This window comes from Ochlerotatus camptorhynchus, unplaced genomic scaffold, assembly GCF_037179485.1.
Source record: "Ochlerotatus camptorhynchus isolate MF236.1 unplaced genomic scaffold, CSIRO-AGI_Acam_v1.1 ptg000328l, whole genome shotgun sequence".
Taxonomy (NCBI): Eukaryota; Metazoa; Arthropoda; class Insecta; order Diptera; family Culicidae; genus Ochlerotatus; species Ochlerotatus camptorhynchus.
Window position 1 is genome coordinate 3,749,090 of NW_027040816.1, and position 14,313 is coordinate 3,763,402.

General features: G+C 36.7%; 2 protein-coding genes across 2 annotated transcripts in view; one reads left to right on the top strand and one right to left on the bottom strand.

The window, feature by feature from the left end:
* The window catches only part of egr (eiger), a 72,439-nt gene extending 70,086 nt beyond the window's left edge, over positions 1-2,353 (bottom strand). The window contains exon 1 of the mRNA XM_065230156.1: positions 1,848-2,353. Within this exon, the coding sequence (XP_065086228.1) occupies positions 1,848-2,021 (174 nt within the window). The 5' untranslated portion in view covers positions 2,022-2,353. The remainder of the gene's footprint in view (positions 1-1,847) is intronic.
* Positions 1-14,313, top strand: part of LOC135708141 (BOS complex subunit NOMO1) — a 546,399-nt gene that overhangs the window by 266,374 nt on the left and 265,712 nt on the right. The window lies entirely within an intron of this gene.

Consider the following 14,313-nt stretch of genomic DNA (forward strand, 5'->3'; position numbering starts at 1 on the left):
TTAAAATAAAATCACAATTTTTGGAGTAAATACAGAAATTCTTAAAATATGTCTATATGGACCATATCATGCTTTAATTACAAATGGCATCAAAATCCGATTTTTTAAAAACATTTAAGCATGCGAAAAATCAAAATCTCGTAGGTTTTTTTTACACGGTTTTTTTTACACGGTACGTATCCCCCGTGTAAAAAAAGACCTGAGTGTATATCTTTTTTATTAGAAGAGATACAGGCAACAAGTTCAACTATAAAACATTCGTCTTGAAGTGTTTTAAAAGTCTCTAGAAGATAACATTCATGAGAATTTTCAAATAAAAAAGTAATTGCTAAAAAACTATTTTTTCCAGGAACACCCTAAGTCAACTCCGAAAAATTACTCTAAAATGAGAACGTTAAGAGATAGAATTTTTTTTTTCGACAAAGTTGCTTGCAAGTAACTTAACTACAACTTTGTTGAACAACACATGTTTATATTTTGTAGACAAAAAAGTTAGTTTTAAAAATTCCCTAATTTGAGGACCACCCTGACGTTTGCAAACACCAAAAGAAGGGAATTTTTAAGAACAAAAACTTCTTCGAAGACACTAAATGTCCAAATATTGAAACAAATGTACTAGCACATTTTATATAAATTGGTCATTAGAGTGGTCCTATGAAATCCATCTTTTGCCAATAACTTTTTTATTTGAAATTTATCATGAAAGTCATCTTCTAGAGACTTTTAAAACTCTTTAAGACAAATGTTTTATATCTGAATTTGTTGCCTGTATCTCTTCTAATAAAAAAGATATACTCAAATATAGTAAAAATATGAATAAATTCAAATTGATTTTATACGAGTTTAAAAAATAACATACCTCCAATTTTTTCATATTATTGAGAATAACATACGCCCTTTCAAATGCTGCAAAAAAACTTTTAATTTGTTTGCCCCAACCAGAGATATTAACATTTGAAAAGTGCATATTTTTAGTATAAAAACGTCAATAACTCTTGATCGGCGAAAGATATTGACAAGCTTTGTGTAGCAATTAGCAATTTGCGCCTTCTTAAGATCTAAAAGTTATCTCAATACACCTTTGCTGAGAAATTCGAAATAAGAAAAATAGAGCAAAAAAACTGTTTTTTTTAAGAATCACCCTAACTCAATTCAAGAAAATAGCTCTAAATCGGCCAATTTAAGAGATACAAAAAAGTTATTTTCAACAAAGTTGCTTAAAATTAGCTCAGCTATAACTTTGCCGAAGAATGTATACCTTAATTTATTCAAACAAAAAAGTTAGATTTTTGATTTAAATGATAATAGGAACCACCCTAGAATTCATTGTCATAAAAATGAGGGCATAACTATAAGTAACAACTTTGTAGAAGAAACTTTTAGTCTAAAGTTTCAATTTCAGGCTCAAAACATATCATTCCACCTAAATCTACATTCTGGACCACTGTGCATTGAAACGTTGGATCTATGTCAAGCTAGAAGAATGGACCGATGTCCTCTATAATATGGAGTGTTGATTTCCATTTCACATATTTGAAGCGTTATCCTCAACTGCATGGAGTGAAATATTGCAATAGATGATATCGTCAAATTTGGGAGTGAAGAGTGAAATATTCACTAGTGTACCATTTCATAAGATGTGAAACAAAATTACACCTTATAATTGGGTCCGTTGCTTTTGAAAAAAAAAATTAGATTTATGTATACAGGTCAATCGTGCAGGAATACATTTTATCGATTCCAAAACAGTTTCAGATGATCCTTTCAAAATTAAAGCTATTTTATACTGCCACCGAACATATAATTGGTTATGTTCAAAGCGAACAAGTGAAAGTAAATTATCTTACCTCCAGGCCTACAACGGAAACTGCCAGCCCAAACAGGATCACAATGCCGCAGATAATCAGACAGCTCTTCACCGTTTTCCGCTCCACACATTCCTTCGGTAGAGTTCCCAAAGCATTCGGTGCACTAAGAAACGGTTTCAACGACTCGGCAGTCATTGTCGTGTTTGTTTGCATAAATTCTTTTTTTCAACGAGTAAATTTTTCAACCAATGTACTGTAACAATCACACTATTGCGAAATTTTACTAATCAAAACATTGCACTTCGGAAATCGCTACTTTGATTCACTGCGTGTGGCGACTGTAAGCCGGTTCGAATCCAAACAACTTGCAATTGCACTTTTCAATGATCAGAATGTTTGCATTTCTTCGAAGTCAAACAACCGCTTTGGATTCTTTTAGAGGGTTCGGTTTGGTGAAGCACGCGCGCGCAAGCAAGCGAAAAAGCGTTTAACCGTCGTGAACGGTAGCGTTCTACTGACCAACGATCGCGGTCGGGGCAGGCTTCTTAGTAGCAGCGCACAGCTACTAGAAGTAAAGTACCTACTACTGAGAGAACGATCATTGGGTGTGTTTACTCTCTTGATTAGTCTCGCACGGGATCCGCTGTCCCGCTCCTTCCGCCCACTACTGATCTGTTTATTATATGAACTTCTAACAGTGAGTAGAGGAGCGAGAGATACAATGGCACCAAGCTGATGACGATACTATGGACTCTGCGAGTGAGCAAGGAGTTCATTCATCATATTATTCGATGCTATTATTTTTGGATTTTTGTTTTGGCGTGGTGCGATGAAGATGAGGAAATTAAATGGGTAAACAATGTTGTTTTTAGAGGAATTTCTGAGTTGATGGCTTGAGCAGTGGATCGCTTGACGATTGCCATGTGCATACTATAGGTACTGAAATACATTGAACTGGGAAGAAAATTCAATTCCGATTGCGTGTCGGATTTGATTGAGCCTAAAATGGGGAACAGCAATATTAAATTTGACGCTTTCGACAAAGTTGTAGAGGAACTGATTTGAAGCAACTTTGCTGAAGAAAGTAATTTTCTATCTCTTTTCGATTTTCAGTGAATATCGTTTATAACTTTTCAACAAATGGGTTAGCACCTAAAAAGTGTCTAGATCATATGTTTTTCGATAAATCAATGCAGAAAAGTTACTGATTTAAACCCGATTTTTAGGGGCCACCCTAGGTTAAAGGCTGACTATGGAAATTGCCCAGTATTTTTCGGTTGGTCGAAATTCCGGGCAATTCGGAGGATTCATTAGCTTGAGGACAAAATCGATTCTGTTGAGAGCATACCACTCCAGAACCACCTTGGAGTAGTGGCAGCTGGAAAAATCGGACCAAAAGATGACTTTGCCCCTATGCTTGCGGATGAACGGCAATACACGCTTTTTCAGGCATTTTTTGATGTAAACTTGGGTTGTCATCGTCGAGGATATGATGAATGGTTCCGTTTTCAGGCCACAACTGCAAATCACTTGCCAAATCATGGCCTTCTTCGCGAACTTGTCGGCAAACACGAACAGTGAGTCTTCCCAGCACATCCCCACGTCCAGTCGCGATGTAAAACTTTTGACCGGGAAGCTGCTTAAAATTGAGTTTGACGTATGTTTCGTCATTGATCAAAGTGCAGCCCTTGGGTATCGCCAAAACACGGTCGTACAAGAGCCTTGCACGCTTTTGGCCACGGAATCCTGCTTCATGTGCCGGTTCGGATGTTTACTGGCTTTGTACGACTTGAATCCTTTCCTGGAAAGTTGGCGTTTTGCCTTCTGGCCACATCTGGGATCGAAAGTCCGGGGTTGGCTTTAACGAACCTCAACACCTTGCTGACGATCCCTGGTTCCAGTTTTTTGTAGATCCGCTGATTCCTTTCCACACTCAAGGTTTCCTTGTAGGTTTTGAGCACTCGACCAACTGTTTCGGCATCTTCAGCACTTTAGCCAGCTTGGAACCAGACCACTCCGGATTTTCCAGGTGTTTGTGCACAATATTTTTCTTCTTTCGAGTTGTTTCAAATAACATGTTATAAGTTGAAGACGCTATGTTTTAAATGACAGACTTAAGTCATAGAGGTAACTCTAAGACCAGAAGGTCCCGAAGAAACGAGCTCAACTTTTTTCTCAGCTCTGGTACTATATTCGGTCCCAAGCTAATCGATTCACCCCTCGAAACATAAGAAAATCCACGAACCCCTCATTTTATCTGTCAAACTTTCATAGCGAATCAAAACAAACATAGTGTAGTACTAGAATTTCGACTAGAATGGGATATGTTAATCGTTTGCTTGGGACAAATAGGCTAGTCAAGTAGTGAGCCAATTTAAAATCGTTAGTTTCGTATTGCTTGTTGCTTAAGTGGTCATTTTATACGATAGATGAGGAGATGAAAGTATAGAGTTGATAGTTCAACTAGAGTACGCTGCCGGTAATCGCAAGTCAGTCCCATCTGCATTTTTATCAATTTTGAGTTTGCATCATTAATCAGTTTATTTTTTATGTTTTTGAGATGTGCTATTGAAAAAATGTGGTTTGTTAAAGAAAAATGAAAAACAATACCAAGTCAAACTGTCCCACAGTGAAAAGTAACCACAAGTCAGTCTCATTAGAAAATATAGGATTTCATTAAATAAACTATAAAACAACGTCACAGATTTTGTTTTAGGATTGCTTCTATAGAATTAAAATAGTTAGACAACACATCGCATCATGAGATTAGTCTCAAGACAGATTTTGTCCACGTTTCCTAGGGTATCTAGAACATGTCCGGATGTGGCCAATACAGCTCTTACGATAGTCAGTTTGACCGCCAATGGATATGGGTCATGGCTTTGAATTCTCATGTGATTTGATGTATCGCTTGATAGATTTTGATTTAAAAATGGATTTACCACTTCCTCGGGAATACCCGGAACATGTCCGGGTGTGGTCAACATGGTGGTGGTCACTCATCATGACTCTTATTGCTCTTATTATTGAATTATCATGTCAATTGATTTAACGCATGGTGGGTTTGGCACGTTTGGCTCTGGTCTGATGAAGACCCATACTCACCGGAAAATGTTCCGGCCATTGCTCTGGAACCAGCGGAACAAATCCAGAAACATACAAAAACGTTCTATGGGACCATGGTATCTACCTACTGTTCAATACTGTGCTTAACTAATGTAGCATCGTCATGGAATTGTGACTGACTTGCGGTTATTTTTCTCATTGACGTTAAATGTAATCGCAAGTTAGTCCCACTCAGATTTTGACCATAAAATAAAAATTTCACGAAATTTTATTAAATATTTTTTGGTAAATATAGATGCATTCTATCACATTGTACGTTTATTTTTAAATTTATCCCTCTAAAATAAGTGTCAAATAAGAAAACTTGTAAAATCTGACTTGCGATTATGGGCAGTACGGTCGTGTGAAAATTGTATATAGAGAATAGAAAGTGAGCAAGGACAACCTTGAGGAAGGTACGAATCGGGTCGATCATCTCTCTTTACCAAACTCCCCAGTTGGAGAGGGATGGTGAGCTATGTTCTTTAACTATTTATGTTAACGAAGATAACGATTTTACATAGTTGAAGATGCTAATTTCAGACCGACATAATTTTGAAATTGCAATTTATAGCGATTTCAATGAAGAACCACCAACCCCCGACTGAGTTCCGGCAATATTTCTTAGAGTTTCTGGAAATGCCAATGGACACCCTGCAATAATATTTGGGATAGAATACAATTGGCTTCAATCCGAAATAATTTAAAAAATTGAAATTTTCAATATTTTTATAGAGAACTGATAACTCTCTTTTGGCATTTCCAAAAACTCGGAAAAACTCAGAAATGAGTCATTTCAAATGACCAAAAGAACCATCCGACAAGGTTCTATACAGAGAGGCATCGGTTCTGCATGAAAATGCTGAAAACCGCAGTTTCAAAATTACCTTGGACTGAAATCACAAATATGCCAACCCTTATATCATTCAAATATTTAAATCTGGAATGGCAAAGCCGAGTGATTTCTAAAATAAATTAAATAAGTATAACGGTACATACAAGTCTATGCTACAAACAACTCATGAGGATTGAGATTCAATTTAACTTATAAATATTTCAATCTGAAATTGCAAAGCCGGGTGATTTCGTCGATTTCTAATGTGAATTAAATTAGTCTAATTATTTTCAAAAATACCCTCATAGTCCATGTTTCAAATATGCGGATTTTTTTTTACAGAATAATCTCAATTGTTTTTGGAAGTTCTCATTGATGTTCAATTTGATTTATAAAAATTAGGGTATACGTCCCTAACCTCGGTCTAATATGCAGCCATCGATTACGTTTTTAATCATAACTCATCAATGAATTTACCTGCAAACGATATTCTACTGCTAAATGGTATGCTTAGATATGCTTATCATGTCGTTTGCTATCAGGAACCGCAAAAAGTTGAAAAACTTACTTTTTTTAAGACAAAAACTCACCAGGGAAATGTATGTAATATCGGTCTATTGTCCCCAAATTGGGTCTATTTATGGATGCAACTTCGTCCTATCCTGTTTGATTCTCAAAAAAAACGCTCTTGGTAACGTTTTCTTATGTATTTTTTTTTATCACTATCACTGTTAACTTAATACTCTTCATTCCTCAAAACATTTCTTAGAGAAAATTTTACGAAAACTACATTAAATCACTCAAGTTAAAAATTAAAAATTAAAAATTTCGCTTATCGTCTTTCGACCGCAGAATATCTAAATCAAAACATTGTGATGTTCATTATACAGGTTTGGCAGAAAAAATCTCCCTTCCTGTTCGTTCCTTATCATCCAAATGCAAAACAACATTGTTGACGTTACTCTTATTGCTATATGCTGTCAAATGAATTTCATGGGCCATAGTTAGGAACATAGAAAAGAAATGTGTCCCTAAAGTTGGGTCCATGTTTTACTTGTGAAAACGTTGTTAAACAATTAAAATAAACATAAAATATTCAAACAGCAACTGTAAGTTTTACGTCTAGTGTGTATTATCAGGTAATTCCAATCAATAAATGCCATAATCAGGCCATTTGATGATCGTCAGTCAACCTTCCCATCTTAACCTTATAAGTCATGGCGGCTAAAAACTCCGAACATTGTGATATTCTCAACCAGTTTTATTACTTACGAGAGCTGAAAATGTATTGAAATGTTGTGATATAAATTGATTTGTGTGTGGTACACATTTATCAACCATCAGTGATCAATATTTTCCTTATTTTTTGTGTAATATTCCTTAATTAATTATTTATTTGCGTGATAGGCCGAATGAAAGGACTAGACCCACATTACATACCGTAACCCTACAATCTGAATTTCCAAACTGATTTATATTATACCCCGTTCACATTACAACGTGTATCACGTGATATACGCTGTCTTGCAATGAGCACTCATACATCTAGTTTTCACTGGAAATCCTTTGTATGAGTGTTCATTGCAAGACAGCCTATATTACGTGATATAGGCTGTAATGTGAACGGGGTAAGATAAACTATTTTCTAAATTTCCCAGATACATGAAAGTCTATGCTCCAAATAACCTGAAATATTTACAGAATATTCTCAAATACTTTTGAAACAACTCATGAGAATGGAGATTTAATTTGACTTATAAATATGTCAATCTGGAATGGCGAGGATAGCTGATTTCTAAAATAGTTTAAAATATATTAACTATTTGAAAACATACCCCGATACACGCAAGTCTATGCTCTAAATTGTGACTATGGCATGACCAGACACTCCCGGGTAACTAGCTCAGTAGCATGAGACCCCTGAACTGTGTCGCAGGGCTGGCATGTTACTGGGTATTCGGAGGGGCTACGCGGACAAAGTATGAAACACAGGAATATTCACATTTTCTAACACTTTTATTTGCCCTTTTCTGTGGCGTGTGGGTGTGGGTTTTCACATATATGTGGCGTGTATGCGAGGGTTTAAAATGTTACGGTACTCACTGTTGCAGCAGATTCTTCTTCGGTGTCGCGACGCTGGCGTTGGCCCACACGGCTGCTCCTGCACTACCGTGTGGCCGGAAACTTGCGGCGCGGGCTGCAGACAGTGTTGTTGCCGCTTTGGGAGAATGGCGGATCTGGTGGCGTTCATCAGCCACATACGGCTCAGCAGGCGTTGCTGGCTCGTTTGGCTGGCAGGCGTCTTCCGTCGTTGACAAAATCGGCTGACCGTGGCATGGCCACCTTGGTCGAGCCGAGACGGGACCCTCCTTGGCAATTAAGGCCACCGGCCTGAGGGAATCGTCCCTGACGGACGATCGAGGATCATTTACTATTAGGCTCGGAAGCCATCTTGACTTCCGAGCCGAGCCGTGTAAAACCGTTTTGCTTACGGTACGAGGTGTACAAAATGTACAAAAGCACAAGAGGTCCTGAACGGAGGTAGGCTTTCCAGCCCAAACCCCACAAGGGGGGGGGGAGTTATTGTATATGCACTACACTTCACGATACCGGTCTACACGGACGCCTGATTACTTCTGCCAATTAGAAGGTATTTTCTTTTACAACATGGCCACTCGCATGCCTTTTGCCGATCATTCTCCATGTTTAGCTTAATTGTCCTCCCTTTAGTATCTTTCGAGTCTTTTTGCAGCGGTACTAACCCTCTCGCTGCTGTGTGTTGCCTTCTGTCTTTTAAATTAAAATACGTGAATTTTCCAAACAACAACAACTCATACAAACGAAAATCCACGGATTGTAACCAACTGGTTACAAAATATTCTCAAATCTTTACAGAATAGCCTCAAGTTAAATTGCATCACTTAAAAGTACAAAAATAAGTCTTTCAACCGATTGTCATAAAATTTTCAGCGAATGTAATATGATTTTAAATTGGCTCACTACTTGACTAGCCTATTGGTCCCAAGCAAATCGATTAACGTACCCCATTCTAGTAAAAATTCTAGTACTACACAATGTTTCTTTTGAATCGCTACGAAAGTTTGACAGATAAAATGAGGGGTTATTGAATTTCATATGTTTCGAGGGGTGAATCGATTAGCTTGGGACCGAAGATAGTACCAGAGTTGAGCCATAAAGTTGAGCACGTTACTTCGGGACCTACTAGTCTTAGAGTTACCTCTATGGATGAATAGACATTGTTTTCTGCTTTCAACCATGATTTAAACATTTCCTGCTCCGTAGTGACAACTTTAGGATGCTTACGGAGTTCGTGTTTAATAATAGCCCAGTATCTTTTGATCGGCCGCAACACCGGTGTGTTTGGGGGATTGAGATCCTTCGATACGAAAATAATTCCACTCGTCTTGTACCACTCCAGAACGTCCTTGGAGTAGTGACAAGAGGTTGGATTTGGCCAAAAAATTGTAGGAACGTTGTGTGATTTGAGAAACGGAAGCAGTCGTTTCTTAAAGCACTCTACATGATTGAGACATTTACGGTTGTAGTTGTTACGAAAGGCTTGCTCCACACGAACAAATCGCCTGCCAAATCATGAATTTCTTGAAGTAATGAAATTGGGTTGTTAGCGGAATGCTAAATATAACAGCAAAAACGGTTATCTTCCATTTAATTCCACTTAATTAATTTTGGTATCCATGACAGATACGTATTTCGACTACAATGTGCAGTTGTTCTTTAGTGGGAATGACACTGATGAAGACTGCACATTGTAGTCGAAATACGTATCTGTCATGGATACCAAAATTAATTAAGTGGAATTAAATGGAAGATAACCTTTTTTGCTGTTTTATGAATTTTTTGTTTTCTGAGGGACTCTGAAACATAGAACTTGTCTTTCACAGTCACATACTAGTTTCGCAAAATTTATTTGAAGTCCGCTTTTACGAATGTTTTATCGTCCATGATACAGCAGTGTAGTTTTGTCAATATTTGTCAATATTTGAATGGGAGGGACACTTAGGCCGACATTACCTGCATTTCCCCTACACATGTTTTGTTTTCCGTGTAGTCAGTCGATTTGATCGAACGCGATGCATTTTGCAACTTCAATCCAAATGGATGATTTTTTTTATGTTTAATCGACTTTCTCTGTCTATCTTGCAGCGGAGATGCTATTTTCTGTTTCTCCCTTTTGGGTTCCGTATTCCATTCGTCCTACTCACACTTATTTGTTATGATTGGACTAGAGTCGGTGCATAATGAGTCACGCCAAGAGAAAAACAGTTGAACTCGCATCATGGTTTTCGAAAGATTCCCTTTCTTATCACTTGGCAACAGAGAACTTCTACATCAACTTTCAATTGACTTCTAGCGATAAAAAAAATAGCGGCTGTAGTGAATCATTATATGAGTGATTTTGTCAAATTATCTTATTAAAAAATAGTAGAAATTCTCATTACTGATCATTATCATACGTATCCCATCCCATGACAATTTAATGCTCACTGCGTGTTTATGATGGTTTCTTCAATTTTATTTTATATTTTATTGCAATACCGTTCATGGACCTTTCATAGCGTCGTAATGTTTGTTTACTTTGCACGATAGGTAGCCGGTTTGACAGTTCAATAAGTAAACCTGGCTTCTTTCTTGGCGTGACTCATTATACACCGACTCTAGACTAGACTATCCAATAGAAAGTTTTTAGAAACTACCGATAATGACAACAATATTTATTTATTTCGTCAACCAACGTAGACTAGTACATATTAGAATACACTTTTGTTTTCTTAAATTTATTTATTTATTTCGTCAACTTTGGACAAAAGGTTAAAAATATATTTTTTTCTTTAATAAAAATTAAGCAGTGTCTGTCTGCCTTATGGAGTGAAAATATTGTTTTAGTTTATGCCGAGACATTGTAAAGTCAATGGTTTCACAGTATTGATTGAGAGTTGCCGAGTAGGTGCATTGAAATTTAATTTTGATAAAAGTTCTGTGGAGTCAATGCGCTGCGAAACGATATCGTTCACAAATGAAACCATTGCATATTCACGACGCTCTTTCAATGTTTGTATGTTTATCACCATGCAGCGTGCTTCATATGATGGAAGAGGAAATGATGTCCAACCTAATTTACGAAGAGCGTATAATAGAAATTGTTTTTGTACGGATTTTAATCTTTCTTCGTGCGTGGTTGAAAAAGGAGACCATACAATGCTGCAATATTCCAGTATTGACCTCACATAGGCGATATATAGTGTTTTAATTGTGTATGAGTCCTGAAAGTTATAGCAAAAGCGCATGTTATTTGCCCTGTGAATAATAGTGTTGTAATGGTCTATGAAAAGATGAAATTAATTATGCTCTTGAATCTCTGACTACTTCTATAGTTGAAGCAAGAGCTGCCTCAGTACCAAAATGCGAGGTTAAATTCGATTCAATTATAATAGACGATGATCTTCAGCTCTTGATCCGTCTTAAAAATGTCCGTAGGAGACAATTTCAAAGAACACGCGATCCTGCCATGAAAGTTATCTGGCGGGATTTGCAAAAACAAATTAAAAAGCGATTCTCTGCCCTGAGGAACAAAACTTTTGAAAATAATGTTTCTAAATTAGACCCGAGTTCCAAACCCTTTTGGAAACTCACAAAAATTTTGAAAAAACCTCAAAAGCCAATTCCAGCGCTCAAAGAAGGTGGTAAAATTTTGATCACAAATTTGGAAAAAGCTCAGAAACTTGCTAAGCAATTCGAGAGTTCCCATAATTTCAGTTTGGGTCTTACTAGCCCTATTGAGAATCAGGTTGCTCGGGATTTTCGGAATATTTTCTCTCGGGAAAATATTTTTGATGATTCCTGGGGGACTGATTTGGACGAAGTAAGGTCTATAACTAAAAAATTTCAAAATATGAAAGCTCCAGGTGATGATGGAATTTTCTATATCCTCATCAAAAAACTCCCAGAGAGTACCTTGTCTTTCCTGGTAAAATTATTTAACAGATGTTTCCATTTGGCATACTTTCCTGATAAATGGAAAAATGCAAAAGTTGTTCCAATTTTGAAGCCGGATAAAAATCCAGCTGAAGCTTCTAGCTACCGTCCAATAAGTTTGCTTTCTTCAATAAGTAAACTTTTTGAAAAAATAATTTTGAATAGAATGATGCTTCACATCAATACGAACTCAATTTTTGCAGATGAGCAGTTTGGATTTCGCCATGGGCATTCAACTACTCATCAACTCTTGAGAGTTACCAATTTAATTCGTTCAAACAAATCTGAAGGCCACTCAACTGGAGTTGCTCTTCTAGACATAGAAAAAGCATTCGACAGTGTTTGGCATGAAGGTTTGATTGCTAAATTGAAAAAGTTTAATTTTCCACTTTATATTATGAAATTAGTTCAAAATTATTTAACTGACAGAACTCTGCAGGTAAATTATCAAAATTCCAAATCTAATCGACTACCTGTTAGAGCAGGAGTTCCTCAGGGTAGCATTCTTGGGCCTATATTGTATAACATTTTCACTTCGGACCTCCCTGATTTGCCTCAGGGTTGCCACAAATCTTTGTTCGCTGATGACACAGGCATTTCCGCTAAAGGAAGAAGTCTTCGTGTTATTTGCAGCAGACTTCAGAAAAGTTTAGATATTTTCTCTTCTTATTTACAAAAATGGAAGATTTCTCCCAACGCTTCCAAAACTCAACTTATAATATTTCCACATAAGCCCAGGGCTTCCTTTTTGAAACCTAGTAGTAGTCACATAGTCACTATGAACGGAGTTCCAATTTCCTGGTCAAACCAAGTGAAATATCTTGGATTAATACTTGACCATAAATTAACTTTTAAAGATCACATTGAGGGCATTCAAGCCAAATGTAACAAATATATAAAATGTTTGTATCCTCTTATAAACAGGAAATCCAAACTTTGCCTGACGAATAAACTTCTAATATTTAAACAAGTTTTTAGACCGGCCATGCTTTACGCTGTGCCAATATGGTCTAGTTGTTGCACTACCAGGAAAAAAGCACTTCAAAGGATTCAGAACAAAATTCTGAAGATGATTTTGAAGTTGCCTCCCTGGTACAGTACTACCAAAGTACATAGAATTTCGAATGTTGAGACTTTAGCACAAATGTCCAACAAAATAATTAATAATTTCCGGCAAAAATCGTTACAATCCTCAATTGCAACGATTAATTCCCTTTATACTTAGATAAGATTTAGTTTTAGTTATTTAGTTTTAAGCTATCAATTGTTATACTGACATGCAGGTTTAAAAAACCTGTTTAAAATACTGAATTGCTAAGACAGGAACAATGTAAAAACACTTAGATAAATATCATAACAATTAAGGCTGGTAAGTTACTGTAGTAACTGGAGCACCTAGGTTAAAAATGAAATGTAATTTTGAATTTGGAACAAATAAAGAGTTAAAAAAAAAAAAAAAAATGGTATATGAAAGTTAGTTTAGAGTCTAAGATAATTCCTAAATCCCTAACTCTTTCACATTTTTCTACATTTTGATTTCCTAGTGCAATTGAAATATTTGAAGTTGTTCTTTTCCTGCTAAGTGATATTAAGTTACATTTTTTTACATTCAATTCTAGTAGACTTTTTTTTTGCACCATATGTAGAATATGTGTATTTCATTCCGGAATATATTGATGCCTTCTTCATTTTGTAACATTAGAGCATGTCCCATTAAATTAAAATATACTTGTTATTGTAATTGTTTGTAAGATAGGAGCTAGATCTAGCAATTGTTAGAATATTTAAAATAAACTCGCCTATTTGAGCGCCGTCCGCTACCAAAACTGCTTAAGTAGACAATTTTTGTTGACTTCAGTTCGGTGGGCAAACAATTTCTATCATAAGTATGGATAGAGAATATCAGACGGGGATGTGTGTCGTTTATTTGACCAATGATGAGGTTGGTTTTGAACTTGAGATTAGGAATATGCTAGTGGGAAAAGAACGAAGCCTTAGTGTTAACCGCAGAAAACTCAAGAATGCTTTGCGAGAAGAAGCGGATGAGCTCGTTCGTATTTTTTCATACAACCGTAATCCTGAAAGTGAAATGTTGGAGTGTAGAGAAAGATTAGAGCGTGTGTGGAATGAAATAGAAGCTAATACTTTTGATCCATTGATGTCCAAGACTGCTCTCCTGCATCTTTATCATCGTTTGAAACTTTTCAAATGAACATATGGCGTTAGTAGGCGTGCTAATGATGCCAATTGGATTTTTTCAAAGGTGGTTCAAACGTATTTGACACACTTTAATGAAAATGCCATTTACTCACCATTATCAGTGTCTGTTTCGGACTCAGTTTCTGAGGAATTACAGGGAGCGGCTAGCTTAGCTGCTCAGGCAGAACAGACTCAAGATTTAAATACATTGGATCAGCCAGTGGCGACAAAATCGGCTCTCGTGATGACGTCGGTTCTCACATCGCGGACAATATCGCCGGTGGTAACACAAGCTCTTTCTGGTCCAACCTTACACATAGCCCCGGAAATTGAGCCACTTTTACAGAACTT